The 17193-nt window shown below is 45.8% G+C and overlaps 3 protein-coding genes across 3 annotated transcripts; 1 reads left to right on the forward strand and 2 right to left on the reverse strand.

Moving 5' to 3' along the window:
• Positions 1 to 3255: 3255 nt before the first annotated feature.
• On the reverse strand, positions 3256 to 5696 carry HIGD2A (HIG1 hypoxia inducible domain family member 2A). The gene is made up of 2 exons (XM_035105802.2): positions 5421 to 5696; positions 3256 to 3423 (listed from the first exon to the last, which is right to left on the reverse strand). Exons 1-2 carry the CDS (start codon positions 5560 to 5562, stop codon positions 3257 to 3259), a joined length of 309 nt encoding a protein of 102 aa, XP_034961693.1. The 5' UTR covers positions 5563 to 5696; the 3' UTR covers position 3256.
• A 156-nt stretch (positions 5697 to 5852) lies between these two features.
• Positions 5853 to 9725, forward strand: NOP16 (NOP16 nucleolar protein). The gene is made up of 5 exons (XM_035105799.2): positions 5853 to 6065; positions 7034 to 7148; positions 8176 to 8245; positions 8694 to 8800; positions 9150 to 9725. The coding sequence occupies exons 1-5, from the start codon at positions 5959 to 5961 to the stop codon at positions 9291 to 9293; spliced, it is 543 nt and encodes a 180-aa protein (XP_034961690.1). The 5' UTR covers positions 5853 to 5958; the 3' UTR covers positions 9294 to 9725.
• Positions 8908 to 16310, reverse strand: ARL10 (ADP ribosylation factor like GTPase 10). Its single transcript, XM_035105798.2, has 4 exons — positions 15856 to 16310; positions 14648 to 14816; positions 13302 to 13477; positions 8908 to 11834 (listed from the first exon to the last, which is right to left on the reverse strand). The coding sequence occupies exons 1-4, from the start codon at positions 16045 to 16047 to the stop codon at positions 11655 to 11657; spliced, it is 717 nt and encodes a 238-aa protein (XP_034961689.1). The 5' UTR covers positions 16048 to 16310; the 3' UTR covers positions 8908 to 11654.
• Between the last annotated feature and the right edge of the window lie 883 nt (positions 16311 to 17193).

Here is a 17193-nt window from a genome sequence, read left to right on the forward strand (position 1 = left end):
ATGTATAAGATGAGGAACCTGTGGCCCTTTAGATGTTGATGGACTACAATTCCCATCATTCCTGGCCATGTTGACTGGGGCTAAAGTCCAAGTTGAAAGTCCAACAACATCAGAGGGGCAACAAGTTCCCCATCTCTGTTGGTAGGGAATTGAAAGATACTCTGTGGACCTTCAGATGTTTGCTGGACTGTAACTCCCATCAACCCCAGTCATGAGGTTGAATTGTAGTCCACTGTAGGCCATTGTGTATTTAGCAGTGCTTCTGAGGAAACAAACACAGTGCTCTACTGAGAGTCTTAACTTCAATGGGTATTGATAGCTTTATATTGAATTTTAAAAATTCAATCCAGCTGCCACAGAATCCAGGTCCATTAAGACCAGTTCTCAAAACAGATTGAGCTGTAAAAGAATCATGCTGGTACTATTTCTTTGGGTGATGACAAACCGAGAACAAGTAACAAAATATTGGGTGTGGTTGCAGAAAGAATAATGGAAAGCTTTTCTATGAAGTCTCTTTGTTGAAAACTTGTTTGCTTCCCTAGTAACTTCCACAGCACCTATTCAATTTGCTGAGCTTATACAACACAAAATAGAGGTTGCCGCCAATTACTCCCAAAAACCTGAGACCAACATTCTGCATATGTATTCTTCTCTGATGTCTCTTCATCCAGTATCAAACTTCCCATATAATGAAGTGGATCTTCATTTGGGCCATACAGCTCTTGAATGCAAAGTGCCCCATTTCAAACTATTTTAGTGGCATCTGTTTTTCCTTAGTGACTGGCATGAAGAATTTGTTCATAATTTGTCCTCAGCAGATCTGGCAACTAGGCTAAACCTCTTCCTTCTGCGTACCAGATTTCCTCAATCTTACATTTAATTACCAGTCAGAAAATGTAAACAATCTTGATTCTACAGTGCAATAACTGGACAATCAAAGAGGTTTTTCTGAAAAAAATAGTTAATCCTATAATAGCTTAATATATCAACAGCCTTATTCAGCAGAGCAAGCTGCCAAGAATCTGCCTAACATGGCTTGTCTTATAAGTCAGACTGTTCCAGATTATGAATGGTTATTATCAGAGCAAATGAAATGCACAGTGGACAGCCATCACTATACTTAACTCATTGTTACGAAATAATGCTTTGGAAATAAAGTTTTTCCACTCACTCCACTTTATGTGTCTTCAAAACTTCATGTATCCCAAGATGCCCAATTGCTTTATTTACACAACCCGTCTTCCTGCAATTTGCATCAGCCATGTTTACATCCTTTTCAAAATGTCAGTGTAGCACCCTCTTAGTCACAAACCTTGCAGCATAAACAAACCATAAGCAAGAGTCCTATACAGATCTACCCAAAAATAAGTCCTGCTGAATTCAATGGGGCTTACTCTAGGGTAAGGGGGTAGATTATTGCAGCCCAAGTCATGTATCCATTTCCACACTCAGGCTTTTCAAGTCATCAGCCTGAATGTTGGAACTGAGTTTTGATTAGCAGGCCCTGATATAGGAGGAAGAAGAAACTGGGGTGGGTGGGGGCTCAGTGGTGGGAACCTGGGTTGGAAAACCTCACCTTTTCCACCCCAATGTCAGCTACTTCAGAGCTCCCCCCTCCAGCTTCCTGCAGGGCAGATAGCCTCAGTGGAGGCTGGGGAGGCAGAATAGGAGGTGGCAGCAACTGAACAGGAGCCAGAACAGGAAGGTACAGCCTTGTCGCCTAGAAGCAGGTGTCATCTTTGCAGATGGGAGCAGACTCCCCTCTCCCCAATAGAGTACACATTTGGAATCTGGACATGCATGCAAGGCAAGCAAGTCTCACGAGTGAGTGTACCATGCCCTGTCTTTAAAAGCTTGGTGGGCAAGTCATGGAAACTTGTTGGTGGTGTCTTCATCACTTGTGTCCAGTTCTGAATGTCTTGCCTTGTTCCTGAATCATGACTCTTGAGCTCTAAGTCTGCTGCTGTGCATGTGCTATTAGTTACCTGGATAAAGATCTTTTTCTTACACATAAGTAAGAACTCGTGTGTGTGTGTGTGTGTTGGGTGGGAGCAGGACACCGAATGCATGAGGAACTGAGAACAGTTGGCTAGAAGCTGGCACCAATGATAAAACAACCAGCATGTGAAAGAGCAACACATGTAGATACCAACAGCTGGCAAGGAGAAGAGAGCAAAGAATAAACTTACAATTTTGTTTCAGTTCAGTCAAATAGAAACACGAACACAGATTGGCAAAGAGGTGTGATCTACTCCATCCTCGAATGTGAATATTTCAGGTAGAGTAACCACAATTAGAAGCACATTTCCCTCTCATTCAAAGGCTTTGCTCATCAGTTCCAGCCCTCAGGCTTTGTGATAAATGTGAGCAATTTCCTGAAGTGTTTTGAAGCACAAAAGTGCCCCCAAGGTAATAAAGACACTTGTTTCAATTAGCTTTACTAATAACTTTTACTCCAATATATTGGCCTTGTCAGCCAAACGAGCCTTACGACCAGGCTATATAAGAGAGAACGGACGCTTTGTTCTTGGAGGTAGCAGCAGCCAGAGACCATCAATGGAGGAGGTGAGCTGTTTATCTGGCCCTCCTCCACAGCTGCTGGAATGCCTCCTCCTCTTGAAGAAGTTGGCCTTTTTGGACCTTTAGCGGGCAGAGGGAAGCTTGCAACACCCCACTCTGACTGACTAGAAACCCACCTGGGCTCATTCTAGCAGAGGAGTAAGGGCTACATAAAGACCTGGGCCAATGGTGGCAAGGGCAAGGGCCACCCCCATAACATCTTCTTTGGGGGTGGCCTTGCCCTAATTGTTGGGAGAGAGACAGGGGAGATATGCCCATGTTAATTCTCCTCAATCTCTCAGTGGCTTTCAATACCATCAACGACGGTATCCTTCTGGAGCGGCTGTCTGACTTAGGGGTGGATGGCACCACTTTGCAGTGGTTCTGGTCCTACTTGGATGGTCATTTCCAAGAGTGATGCTTGGGGAGTCAACTGAACATATGCAAAATGGTCGCTGCCTGTCATAATAACATCAGTGCAGAAAAATCCTTATATACCAGTGACAAGGTTTAATTACTTGAATAAGTGAACACTGTTTTATGTGTGTGTATATATATATATATTTAACGGAATCATCTGGCACCTGATGGTCACTACAAAACATCACCCCACAAGGTGTGGAAAGCACCCTCTCCACTGCAGAAAGACTCAGTATGATATTGGCTAGCCACACGTGGCTGCACAACAGTAGCAGGTTCACTTCTTTGGTTTTATTGCCGCAACCACCACACCCACCAATATGGCTGCGATAGTGAAGCCCTGGGCTAGAACACGTGCCCGCATCATCCTCTGGGATTGCTGGGTATTTCCTTTCTTGAAGCAGATGAGTCCATAGGTCAAAACCCCTGCTGTGCCAAGGCATCCTAAAGGGCAGAACAAGAGAAAGAAGGAAATGTGACCATGTTTTCCCGTGAACTGAAAGTCAGGTTTTCATCAAAGAGGTGTACGTCTAAACATTTTCTTTCAATCTCACTTCCTCCTTGGTAAAATAGTGAATAACCTCACAGGGGAAAACCCCGGTTTCAAGACAAAGATAGTAAAGAATTCTATAAATGGAAAATATTAGGAAGATGAAGCCCTTCTTCTCTTGGAGACTGTTTTCCAAAGAGGAAACATCTGACCATATATCCCTGGGCAGGTGTGGGTAGGAATCAATGCTGCACGGAACTTCACTACTCTGCCCACCTGAGTGAGGAATACATCTAACACAGTGGTTTAAATACAATTTCAGTTTGGGAATCACTTGACTAAACACAATTCCTTCCTCTAGGTCAGTGGTCCTCAAAGGATATGGTGCACCACACTGGTGTGGCAGGAAAGGATGGCAAATGCGGTAGGAAGAATCAAGGACAATCAAAGAAACATTTAAACATTTCAGTGTAGTATAGTATGGTATAGTATAAAAATAAATTTTTATTTGTAGAATATGGATAGATATCTTTTCAAAATGAGAGCAAAAGTATCATATGAAACTGCAGGCTCACACCTCTCATTGAGTTTGTATACATCCTTAAAGTACATACTGTATGTAGAAAGCTCATTTATAGTTATATTCTAGGAATGATTCATGTTCTTATGTAGCTGCATTTTTTTATTTTCTCCTCCAACAGCTCCCACCTCAACATAATCCACACAACCCAAAATCTAGACTACTGTTCATAGCTTTGTGGCCTCTTGAAAAGTAACACATTAGAACAGGCATCCCCAAACTGTGGCCCTCCAGATGTTTTGGCCTACAACTCCCACGATCCCTAGCTAACAAGACCAGTGTTCGGGGAAGATGGGAATTGTAGTCCAAAATATCTGGAGGACTGAAGTTTGGGGAGGCCTGCATTAGAATAATTGTTTGTGTGCTACTGTAGCCTACTTCATCAGACACAGAGAGCAGGGCTTTCCAAACTGTGTGTTGCAACACATTAGTGTGTCAGCTGCAGTGTGTAGATGTGTCGCCTGAATGCTCCCCTTGCTCCTCCTGGGGCATAAAAGGGTTAGTTTAATCTCTGGTTTGCTAGTAAAACTGAATTACTGTGCCACGGAATGATGCATGTCCAAAAAGTGTGACACCAACTTGAAAAGTTTGGAAAGCTCTGACAAAGGTGATCCTCCATTGTCAGGTACAAGGATCACACACCATGCATCTGATGAAGTGAGTTCTACTCCATGAAAGCTTATAACACAATAAAATTGTGCCACAAGACTCTTATTCTTTTTTATTTGTTTATTTACTGCATTCATAGCCCACCTTTTTCCTCTAAGGAGTTCAAAGCGGCGTACATTGTTCTCCACCTCCACATTTAACCAAAACAACCCTGTGAGGTAGTTTGGGCTGAGAGAAGACTAGCCCAAGGTCACCCAGGGAGCTTCATGACCAAGCAAGAAATCCAAACCCTTTAATCAAATTCACCATCTTTCCCTCTTCAACTGCAATTGTCACCCTGTCTCTGGGCCTAGATGAATACCCCCAACACCAGGACATTTCTCTGGTGGAGATATTACTCCACCCCTCTGCCTGCCAAGGAAAGTTTCGCAGGAAACATTTCCGTGTGTCAAGTCTGGCTGGTGTCAAAGCCACACTGGGCTGGAGGAGAGAAGCATGGCAGCCTTACTCCTATCAGCTTCCTATCCTCAGGAACTCCTGCTCATCTTTCAAACCACTTTTGCTTTCCCTCTTTCTGGATTTGACCCCTTTTTTTCTCTGACCGGTGCTGACCCAAGACATAATTGGCGGGGCCTCCTGGGCTGCAGCAGACGGCGCCCCACCAACCCCGGGCGGCCCCGTTTCACCTGCAAGGGAAAAGCTCTCCCTGTTGAATTAGGGTCCCTGCCTCCCTCCCTCTCCGGTCTCTGGCTTCCCTCTCACCTATGGGCACGAGCGGGTTCTCGCGGATCTTGCGCCGGAACTTCTCCCCGAACCCCTCCTCCGGGTGGTAGGAGGTTGGCGTGAAGCCCTCGATCAAGGGCGGGTTGTTGGGGTCGAAGGGCGGCGGCGCGCTCTGAGCCATGGCCAAACAGGCGACGGAGGAGGAGGCCACACCACGGGAAAGGCGGGCAGGCTGCTTCGCGCTAAGCTTTGACCCTCTTCGGCTACCGTACAAACGAGGCGGCGCACAGGGCCCACCGTAGCCCAATAGTGCTCTTGGCTGGGCCGGAACTGCAATACGAGCACGTGAATTCCCCCGCCGCCGCCCGACGTGTTGCTGGGAGTTGTAGTCCGCCTGACTCTCCTCTCCTACAGGAAAGCAACCTCTTCTGCCGAGTCCGTAGAACTACGTTTCCCATCAGGCATCGGGGCGACAGGTCTTTTCTCTTCTGACGCTCCCAGAGGTTCGGGCTTCTACCCGTATTAGAAGCCGCGTGTGGCTGGATTGTTGTGGCCGATATTCCGCTGAGTCGCCGCGATGCCGAAAGCCAAAGGGAAGAGCCGGCGGCAAAAGTACAACTATAATGTCGATCGCAAGAAGCAGAACAAGGCTTTCCGCAAGCGCGCGGCGCCCCGTATAAAATGGTGAGTAGCCGGGAATTGGGGTGAAGTGGAGGTGCCAGGTGGGCTTAGTAGAGAGAGGGCGGCAGAGAGAGGGGGGGGGAGGGGGGAGAGGAGCCGGGCTCCTCTGGTCAACCAACCTTCGCGGGTGGGAAGGGACTCCAAGGGTCATCTGGTCCAACCCCCTGCAATGTAAGAACTGACCATCTCTAGAAGCACAGCAGAACCTGCTGATTTCTGCACTGCGACCTTTCTTTCAGCTTTAGCCAGTCACCGAAGTTAAAGTTGATAAAAGTACAACCCTCCATTTGTTTCTTTTTGGCCATTACTGGTGAGAAAGGCTGTTCTGTAATCCCTTCTACAGTGCCATGCAGAGCATAGATGCAGCCATTTGGCTGAAGCTAAGCAGGTCTCATCAGCATCAGGATGGGTGACCTGAGAATCCTGTGAATCTTGAACTCCAAGAGGGAAGAAAGGTGGAATATAAACCAACCAACCAACGAACTACGAATAAGTAAATGCTGTACGGTGTTTTCTACATATCCTGCCCATGGAAGACAGAATGTTTTTCTGTCACTCGTAATGCTTGGGAGCAATTCTGGAGAGTATTGATTACAGCAGATCAAGTACAGTACTGAATTGCCACTGGGCAAAGTTAATGGTACCGTAGTTCAAAGACCCTTCCCAAGCTAGACCTATCAGTAAATCAGAAGTAAAAGTACTCCTGTGGAACCATTTGGTAGTAGACACCTCATGTGTAGTAGCATTCTACCTACTTTCCATGTGTTGAAAGACTGCAGGCATTCCAGGAAACAAACAGGCTTTTAAAATTAATGAAATCAGGCAGAACTGTCTAGAGTAGACAAGTGTGGCTAATATTTTCTCTAAGATAGTTGTGTGGCCATTCTTACCAGAGAGGGGAAGAACCCCTTCAAGAATGCATAATATTAATGTATGATTCTTTCTTCCTCTCAACCCCCATCTCTGTCCAGTACCCAAATCCGACATGCCTGGGATAGGACCAAAACTGTAAAGCAGAACCTGGCAGAAATGGGCCTGGCTGTTGATCCAAACAAGGCTATACCTATTCCGAAAACAATGCAACAGGTGAGTAGTGACATGCAGGTAAATTTTCCAGGTTGGGAGTTCAACCAAAACTAGATTATATACCAGTTTATGGGTGATGGATGCAGTCCCAGCAAGACAATATGTACAAAGTGGCAGCTGCAGAAATAGCTGGGGAAATTTCTGAGTAAGGAAATGTTATATCTATGCCTGGACATAAAGTCTCATGTAGTGTTTGGCTAGACACAAGGTATGCATGAAAGAAGTTGCCAAAATGTTATTTCAAACCTGTTTGTGAGAACATAAAAAGGTAGTATTTCAAACTCATTTACGGTTTCCCACTTCACCCTTCATACTAGACACAATGGTCAGGAACACAAATGGTCAGATGGAGAGTTTGGTGAATTCCGAACCTTGGGGTGTTTCCATGGTATTTCTGGTGATCTAGTAAAAATCTCCATCACCCCTTGATGAGGGATAGATTTGACACCCCACGAGAGGTGGTGGACTCTACTTCCTTGGAGGTTTTTAAACAGAGATTGAAGGGCCATCTGTCATGGATGCTTTAGCTGAGATTTCTGCATTGCAGGGGGTTGGACGAGATGATCCTTGGGTACCTTCCAACTCTAAGATTCTATGATCCCAAGGTTCCTTGGAACATAAATTGTTTGGGTTTGTGGAAGTACTGCAGAATGACTTTCCCAATGATAAATTATTCTAGGGATGCTACCAAAATTTGAGTTACTTAGTGGGCTTAATTGACTGCATTGGTGAAGTACCATTGCATCATGTTTGCCTCAAGTATTATCACATTTGCCCTTTAGTGAAAGACAAATTAAGTGAAACTTTGTTATTCATGTGCTTTTATCTTCTCCAGTTAATATTAATGAGCATGATGAAATCAGAAAAATAAATGGGGTGGTTGGGAATCCTTTTAAGTTCTTAAGGAAAGATGAAAACATGCCAGCTAAGGAATTTATAAAGTTAGGTAGCATTTTAGAGCATACAAAGCAATGCATAATAAATGTATTGGTTTAAAACATGATCTACTATGTCTTTTAAAATGCAGCTGCTGAAAATGGAAGTGGATGGACAAGAAGCAAATGTGAAAACTGTGCGGAAGCCATATGTACTAAATGGTTGGTAATAGCTTCATATTGGCAATGTACAATGTTGGCCTGATGCCTCATAGTGAAACCTTTTACCTGAACTGTTGTAACTATAAATCCTGAGAGCCACCATTTATCCTATTCAAATTAAGTGCAGTATTCTGGAGTGTGTCAGCTCTCATTGTCAGGGAAACACTGGCGATACCATGCATTGCATAGTCTTTTGTTGTGTGCTGTTTTTATATCTTGGAGGCCACTTCCATCTGAACCAACCCCCCCCTCCCATCCTCTGTTAGACGCTAAAGGCTGGCTGGCCACAAAAGGATCATGCCAGTGCATTTGGTGCATGGCGAACCTCAGTGGGTGACCTCAGTGATCCTACTAGTTGAATCTAGCTATTTATTCTGCTTGAAAAAGGCCACACAGGGTGCAAAAACGCTTCCCTCTTCTTCACTGCCTTTTCTTTTTAACACTTAAGAGTTGGAATCGGAGGCCAGCCTCCCAGAGAAGAAGTCAGAGTCGCTCTCCCGAGATCTTATTGACTATGTCCAGCACATGATCCGGAGCCATGGTGAAAACTACAAGGTAGGCACTCTTTGTTATAGAAGCTCTACGGTGAATGGTTGCAGCTGCTAGCATTAGAATGTTCAATTTTCAGTATTTCCTGGTTTCTCTGTTTTTTTAAAAAAACAAAAACTGCTGAGCATGCTCAATGCCCTGTTTGCTTCCTCTTTTCATCCATAGTGCTTTCCTGTACCCTGAGCTGAACACTGTCTACATTTTCTGACTGCACTCCTGTGGCTGTAATTTTCCATTTGCTTTGTGCACAGCCACTTGCTGACTCCTAGTGTACAATATACTGCTTACTTTCTGGGTGTGGAAGGCCTCCTTAAGGCTGAGGTAGCTCATTACAACTTTACTCTTTGCCTCCTAGGCTATGGCACGTGATGAGAAGAACTATTACCAGGACACACCAAAGCAAATAAAGAGGAAAATCAATGTATATAAACGCTTCTACCCTGAGGAATACCAGACCTTTGTTGCCTCTCTGCAGCCAGAGAAGATGGAACAGCAATGATTTTACTCGCCAAGGAAATGGGCAGAAGCAGCTGCACCTATATTATTTCAGATCCTTGTTTGCCCTCAAGTGACTTCTGGTTAGGGACTGAAATGTTGGATTTTCTGTAATTGTGCCCTTTGAAGAGAGAAGATGGGAAGGTGTTTATGTAGATGGGACTTTGTCTGACCTCTAATTGTTGGAGAGCCCTTGCTGCATTCTGCTTGCACCGTCTTAGCTTTGGGATAGATCCTAGTTGAAATAAACTTCTTTCCCAAGCCCCGAGTCAATAACAAAGCACAGCCAAAGGATGTTTCCTGTTCTTGCTGTGTGACAAGCAGTTTTGCCAAACCATCTGGAGAACAGGTGGGGAAGACTGTCCTAAGGAAATTTTGGTGCATCATCCAGCTATGGAAACAAGAAGTCGTAGTAAACCAATGTAATCAAAAGCCAGTATGTTTTCAAGCATTCTTTTATGAAGAGTAAAATATTTCCCTTTCTTTAAAAAAAAGTTTCTTTAAAAATTGGCCTCTTGCTATGGAAAGGTGTCTCACTTTCTTGACGTTTTGCAGCTGTAGTATTTTAAGTCCTATTTTTGTGTATCAGCAGGTCCACCCGTGAGATGACATTACACAAGTACAAAGGGAAGCTGACCTTGGGAAGGCTCCTATGAAAATACACACACAGTGTGTGTGTGTGTGTGTGTGTGTGTGTGTGTGTGTGTGTGAGAGAGAGAGAGAGAGAGAGAGAGAGAGAGAGAGAGAGCGCTTAAATGTAATTATATACATGTATTGGCAGTGGCCTTAACACTCCTCGAGTTCTGCCTTTCTTAACAGTAATGACACATGATGCTGCTGGCCTTGTGATACCTCTAGCTGCATGGAAAACACAACCATATTCCCTTACAGCTGAGACAAACAACTCAAGGTTTATTTGATACAGTGAGGAGGGGGGGTCATAGTGTAAACAGTTGGTCACCAATTATCCATTTCATACAGGCAAGAGGAACTTAGGGCTAGGAGCCACAGGCACAAACGAAGCTTCCCATAATCTTTGATGGTACAGGAGAGGTGGCCAGGTTTTGCAAAAGGAGTGTAGCTCAAGCTCAAGCAATAATGCTGTTTTCCCGCTGTGATTAAAGGGAACAGGAAGTTGGCATGTGTACTGAGAAAGAGCACACAAGGGCTGGGTTCTCTGTGCTTGTAAGCACAGGGTTCCTCTGCAGGACTGCCTGGCTGAACATGTAAAACTATTCATTTCTCTAGAGGTAAGATTGGCATTTTGTCTGAGACCAACTTCTTCCACATCACGGGCAGCCCAAACTATGAGGCCGGCCTTTGGCATGTCCCAGCCACCACTATCTGACACTACAGTTTCCAGTTCAGGAGGAATATGGATTATATAAGAATGAGTCCTGAGCCAAGTGACTGAGATCAAACATAGCACCAACCTGAGAAAGGGATTTGCAGCTTCATTAACCTGGGCACAGCAATTCATATTAGGCACCTCAAATTTCCCAGTTCTTTCTGCAGCCTTTCACTGAAATTCACAACACTTGCTTTCTTCAGAAAGGGATTAAGGGTAGTAATTCACTGGGGGCTAACTTGGCTTTGGAAGTTAAGCAAGGACACTGGCTGTAAAAATGCCTCAAGGAGCTAGTGCCTCAGAAGCACAATTGTTCCAACATGCTAAGGAAATGGCTGTAATTCAAGGGCATCTAGTATGTTTGAGAGGGATCAGCTAAGCCATCAAGTTACTTATCAGATGATAGATTTTATTGCACTAATAAGTAGCATTTAAAGCCCTAACAGCCATCAGGGACACCTCAACAGAATAGCTGCTTGCACATGCTCTGCTGAGATGCCCCTATAACACCCACTTTCAGACTAGCCCTCGTGACAGTTTGAGACACTACATCCTGCTACCCACTAACTGCAGCGAGGATTTAATAGTATTTCATAGGGACACAGTCAATCCCCAGCTTCCCAAAAGGCCAGTGAGGGATGAGGTATTCCAGCCTGCACAGGGCACTTTTCCTATAGATCTGGTGTGTCGAGTCTTGAAGACAAATTGGTAGTTCTTAGTGCAAGTATTGACAGTGCAGTTCCCTAGGACTGTTCAGCAGCAGATGCCAGCAGCCACCCCCAAGACTACTGTATTATCCCCACGGTCAGTATATTTTGCCCCTGTTTTAGCCAAGGTCTCGATGGCCATATTGGCGGTAAGGCTTCTTTCCAGAAGGGGGTTTAGTAGACACCTACAAAATTATTTTGAGGACCTGGAAAGCCTGTTTCACTGAGGATAAGATCTCAAGAAGCCAGGAGGAATGATGCCACCGTTGGCCCCATCTGGCTTGAATATCCTGGAGGTGTTGAAGAACCTTCAGACCTGGGCCAGGAGTTTGATCAGCAGGTGCTTCAGGTGGAGAACACTGTTTCTGGTGGCCAGGCCAGCATCAGTAGCACTTGTGGGCAGGAGAAAGAATTCCCTTTGATTTTTCTTCAAGGTGTGCAATGCCAGCTCCTCGTGCAATTCTGCCACACTCAGCGCATCACTCTTGTCCTAGAGTGGACATAGATCACAGGTTGAACAAATGACATCCCTTCCCCACTCGTCCTTAAGAGAACTGTATTTAAGCACACCTTTAAATCTACTTTCACTCATTCTCAGTCAATGATCCGTGTGAAAAGGAGGGCTGGGAAGGAGACAGTTATACTTGACACTAAACGCTTATGACGACAACACATAAGCTATCCAATATTCTTAGTCATATCAGTACAAGCAAATGATATACAGAAGATGTGAAGTGCACAGACAAGATCTGTATTGCAGGGGGTTGGACTAGATGGCTCTTGGGGGTCCCTTCCATCTCTGCACTTCCAGGGTTCCATCTCTAGATCAGTGGTGGGAAACAAGGCTGAATGTGGCCCTCCGGGCATCTCCATCTGGCCCTTGGAACTCTTCCCCAGGACACATCTCTCACCAGCCCTGCTCTGCACCTTCCTTGTGTCCATTTGCCTGGCTAGAATGTTATCTTTGGACTGTGATGACGCCTTTTACTTGCCTGGCTGGAGGATGGAGAGATGTGTGTGTAAACATAAACACCGCTAACCTTTGTGTGGCCTACTATACAAAAGATAACTTCTGCATTACTTACTATATATCCGTTAGCATGCCCAGTTTTGCCTCTGGCCCCACCCCACTCAAGCACACACAGAGACACAAAGACCTAACCTTCCCTTGCAGCAGGCTGGTCTGGAGAGATGGGATGACTCCTCCCCTCTAGAGAGGATGTTGCAAGTTGAGGATTCTGCTTGTCTCCAGCAGGGGGAGTCATCCCTATCAGGAATGGCGTCCTGCTCCATCTGATGAAAGGATCCTCTGCCTTGCTCTAGACCAGCCTTTCTCAACCTTGGACCAGAGGTTGTTGGACTACAACTCCCATCATTCCTAGCCAGAATCACCAGCGGTCAGGAATAATGGGGGTTGTAGTTCAAGAACATCTGTGGGCCCTAGGTTGAGAAAGGAGGAAGAATGGAGGAAGTTCAAGATATATTTGGAAAAAAACTATAAGATTAAAAATGGACAATAAGGGAAGTGGAAGTACAAAGAGGCTATAGAAGCAATAGTTTATAATGATTAGTTTTAAAGATCAAAAAATATTAGATTTATGGTTTATTATTACAGACTAATATAAGAAATTTGTTATTAATAATGATAATGAGTTTTGTTTTAGAGAAAGTGAAGAGTTAAGAAGGAGAAAGCGCTGTATTAGTTATTAATAGAAGCGTGGAAGGGGGGAGGGAAGTCACCAGATTAAGAATTATATTAGTCAATGGCTAAAGAATATCCTTTTTCTTTTTGTATCTTTTTTCTTGTTAATCTTTGTTAATCTTTGTTTTTGTTTTGTATCTTTGCTTTTTGTAATTTTTTTTTGTACTTACTATAAAATTAATAAAAAAAAAAATTAAAAAAAAGAGAGAGAAAGGCTTCTTCTGTAGATAGTCCCAGGTGAAAGAAGAGGCCCACCTGTTTGTTAGCGAGAACTATCAGAGGCAACTGAGGGTCCTCTGCTAGCAGGCCATGGAGCTCCTGTCGGGCAGTGTGGAGGCGCAAGCCATCTGCAGAGTCCACTACAAACACTAGGACATGGGCTTTGCTGAGGTAGTGGTTCCAGTACGAACGAAGATTCTGGCTGCCACCAACTGAGACACAAAAAGGACCAAAAATAAAAACCATACATGTTGAGTATATGGCATGTTTTTGGCAACCATCAACTGCCAAAGAAAAGAGGTGCATGGAACACTCAGTTCTGCTTTAGGTACATAGAGCTTCTAGTAAAACCCTCCCCTCAAAAATATTTGTGATGCAATGGCGTAGAGAGAATTCCTTGCACATTTCTCTCAGAGCAATGATACAATATAATAATAATAATAATTTATTATTTATACCCCGCCCATCTGGCTGGGTTCCCCCAGCCACTCTGGGCGGCTTCTAACAGAAGAATAAAATAATCAATTAAAGATTAAAAACCTCCCTAAACAGGGCTGCCTTCAGATGTCTTCTAAAAATCTGGTAGTTGTTTTTCTCTTTGACATCTGATGGGAGGGTGTTCCACAGGGCAGGTGCCACTACCGAGAAGGCCCTCTGCCTGGTTCCCTGCAACTTGGCTTCTTGCAACGAGGGAACCGCCAGAAGGCCCTCACCACTGGACCTCAGTGTCTGGGCAGAACGATGGGGGTGGAGACGCTCCTTTAGGTATACTGGACCGAGGCCATTTAGGGCTTTAAAAGTCAGCACCAACACTTTGAATTGTGCTCAGAAACGTACTGGGAGCCAATGTAGATCTTTCAAGACCGGTGTTATGTGGTCTCGGTGGCCACTCCCAGTCACCAGTCTAGCTGCCGCATTCTGGATTAGTTGTAGTTTCCAGGTCATCTTCAAAGGTAGCCCCACGTAGAGCGCATTGCAGTAGTCCAAGCGAGAGATAACTAGAGCATGCATCACTCTGGCGAGACAGTATGCAGGCAGGTAGGGTCTCAGCCTGCGTACCAGATAGAGCTGATAGACAGCTGCCCTGGACACAGAATTGACCTGCGCCTCCATGGACAGCTGTGAGTCCAAAATGACTCCCAGGCTGCGCACCTGGGCCTCCAGGGGCACAGTTACCCCATTCAGGACCAGGGAGTCCTCCACAACTGCCTGCCTCCTGTCCCCCACAAACAGTACTTCTGTCTTGTCAGGATTCAACCTCAATCTGTTAGCCGCCATCCATCCTCCAACCGCCTCCAGGCACTCACACAGGACACTTACAAGGCCAAGTTCTCCCACTGTCCCAGACTGCCCTGCTTCCAGGAGGCTGTGGTAGGACTTACCCTCCAGGAGGTCCATCTGGAGCCCATTGGCCTGTAGTTGTGCTGAGTTGAAGCCCTGAGTGGGTGCTATGTGCATCTTGGCTTCTGTGCTGCAGATATAGTGGATAATGCTGCTTTTTCCAGCCCCATCCAAACCAAGAACCAAAACCTGATACTCACAGGAAGGTGGCTGAAAAGAGAAGAAAAGATTTGAGGCACAGCAGTAGTACAGCTGCAGGAGGGCCTTTCATGACTGGCAGCCTCACCTGTGGCTATTTGTCAAGTCTGCAAAACCAGACTTAATGTTTGGGTTGTGTGTAAAGCTGTTATTGTTAGGCTGACGGGGAAGGTCGCTTAGAGATGAAAGAGATGGATAGGCTTGCACTGTTAGATGCAGTTGCAACAAATGTTCTTAGATTAAGCATCCAAACAAGGAAGATACCAGCCAAATTGAAGATCAAGCTATTTTGTGTACTATACACAAACCTATGCAACCTATGGAGCAAAAGATCTTAGATTAAGCAACAAATGTTCTTAGATTAAGCATCCAAAAACAATATACTTGATCCTGATTCTGTCTTCTGCAGCACTAGCTACCTCTCCCACTTTGGTGTCAACTGCAAATTTGATGAGCATCCCCTCAATTCCTTCATCCAAGTCATTTATAAAGACAATCTGCCTAGGACAGATCCCTGCAGTTGGCCCCCACTTGTCGCTTTTTTCCAGGATGACAAAGAACCATTAATGAGTACTCTTTGGGTTGAGTCAGCTAACCAGTTACAAATCCACCCAACAATTACTTCATCCACTCCACATTTTACCAGCTTCCTCACAAGAATGGGGGGGGGGGGCGCTTTCAAAAGCCTGAAGCACTACCGGTATGTCCACAACATTCCCCTGATCAACCAAGCTTTTACCTCTATGAAAAATGAAATGAAATTCTTCTGGCATGACCTGTCTTTGAGAAACCCATGCTGGGTCTTAGGAATCACGGCATCCTTTTCCAAGTGCTCAAGGAGCGGACTGTTGACTTATCTGTTCTAGGACCTTTCCTGGAATCGCAACCCCACCTGCCACATCTGCTCTGTCTCCCTAAGGCAAGGACTGATCTGGGTGGATCCAAACATATTTCTTCCTTTTAGCAACGGAGCAGCAATTGTCCCAGGGGGAGGCTGACAGAGTAGCACTGGCCTTGAGCATAGGGCGCTCCCAGTCTCCACCCATCTTACCTCCTCGCCTCCGGGTGCGTTGCGCCCCAGCTCCTCTTCCAGCTGCTGCTCCCATCGCCCCCTCCAGCCGATGCAGCTGTCGTTGACGTCTCGGAAGTAGATCTTCCAGGCTATGAAAAGGAGGGAGCCCAGGGCGGCCACCGCTGCGCCCAGCGCCAGGCTCAGGTGCCTGAAGGCGCCAGTAGGAGCCATGGGCGAAGGAACCGGACTGAATCAATTTCCAATCAGGCGGAGAGGCAACTGCAACCACACCAGCAGCGCCTCACTCCGAATAAACCCGCACAGAAAAGTCCCCTGCAGCCTCCTGGGCTTGCCTTGTATCCGTATCCTTCCTTATTTCACAAGTTAGCAACCTGGGTTGAAGAGGCTTGTGTACTAGCAAGTGCAGCGATCCACAGCAGATGCGCCCAGCTGACCAACAACAGCCTATGTGTGTGCGCGCGCGCGCTGCTGACTCAATCTAAACAGCCAGAGAATTCCCCGGCCGGTGGCAGCACCAGCCCCAGCAAACTGCAGACGGAGTCCAGCTGACGTCACTCTCGGCCTTAAAGGGGACTTGCTCTGCCTCTCCACCGAGTAAGATTGCCCAGGGGGCGGGCGGTGGGTGACAGAGAAAGAGAAAACGTATTGCTGAGCGTAATATTGCCTTATACCAAGAGGGCGGAATTCTCACTATTGCTGGAATGCGACTGCCGTTATACCTGACCATTGGTCATGCTGCCTGGGAATACAGTAATGGGAGCTGGGGTCCAATGACATCTGTAGGGCCACAAGCCCCACTACCCATGTCTAGGGTTGGCCCACCCATGAGGCATGGTGAAGCAATTGCCTCTGGTGGCAGGATCCACAGGGGCAGCAGATCTGGATGTAGATCTTTAATCCCACCTTGTTCTTGAGGTATAACTTCACTCACCTTTTCTTCCCTGGTGGGGAGGTGCCATTTTGTGGTTCACCCCAGAGACCAAAATGTCTCTGGCCAACCTTGTTCATGTCTCATACCAAGATGACAGGACATTTTAGATGCAGAATGTCCTAGGTTTCATCTCTGGCATCTCCAGGTAGAGCTAAGGGAGAAGAAGCTTGCCTGAAACCCTGAAGAGTGGCCTCCGGTCAGTGTAGACAGTACTAACCTAGATGGACTAAATGGTCTGAGGGTTTGTCCATGCCCAAGCAAAATGGAAGTGAGAGCTGGACCATAAAGAAGGCTGATCGCCGAAGAATTGATGCTTTTGAATTATGGTGCTGGAGGATACTCTTGAGAGTCCCATGGACTGCAAGAAGATCAAACCTATCCATTCTGAAGGAAATCAGCCCTGAGTGCTCCCTGGAAGGACAGAT

The sequence above is a fragment of the Zootoca vivipara genome, chromosome 2 (assembly GCF_963506605.1).
Source record: "Zootoca vivipara chromosome 2, rZooViv1.1, whole genome shotgun sequence".
NCBI classification, from domain to species: Eukaryota; Metazoa; Chordata; class Lepidosauria; order Squamata; family Lacertidae; genus Zootoca; species Zootoca vivipara.

Coding starts and splice junctions, on each gene's coding strand:
- ARL10 (XM_035105798.2), bottom strand. CDS start 16,047: ATGGCTCCTACTGGCGCCTTCAGGCACCTGAGCCTGGCGCTGGGCGCA. Junction 14,817..15,855: donor ACGCACCCGGAGGCGAGGAG/GTAAGATGGGTG, acceptor TTCTCTTTTCAG/CCACCTTCCTGTGAGTATCA. Junction 13,478..14,647: donor CCAGATGGACCTCCTGGAGG/GTAAGTCCTACC, acceptor TTTGTGTCTCAG/TTGGTGGCAGCCAGAATCTT.
- NOP16 (XM_035105799.2), top strand. CDS start 5,959: ATGCCGAAAGCCAAAGGGAAGAGCCGGCGGCAAAAGTACAACTATAAT. Junction 6,066..7,033: donor GCGGCGCCCCGTATAAAATG/GTGAGTAGCCGG, acceptor ATCTCTGTCCAG/TACCCAAATCCGACATGCCT. Junction 8,801..9,149: donor GCCATGGTGAAAACTACAAG/GTAGGCACTCTT, acceptor TTTGCCTCCTAG/GCTATGGCACGTGATGAGAA.
- HIGD2A (XM_035105802.2), bottom strand. CDS start 5,562: ATGGCTCAGAGCGCGCCGCCGCCCTTCGACCCCAACAACCCGCCCTTG. Junction 3,424..5,420: donor GAACCCGCTCGTGCCCATAG/GTGAGAGGGAAG, acceptor TCTGCCCTTTAG/GATGCCTTGGCACAGCAGGG.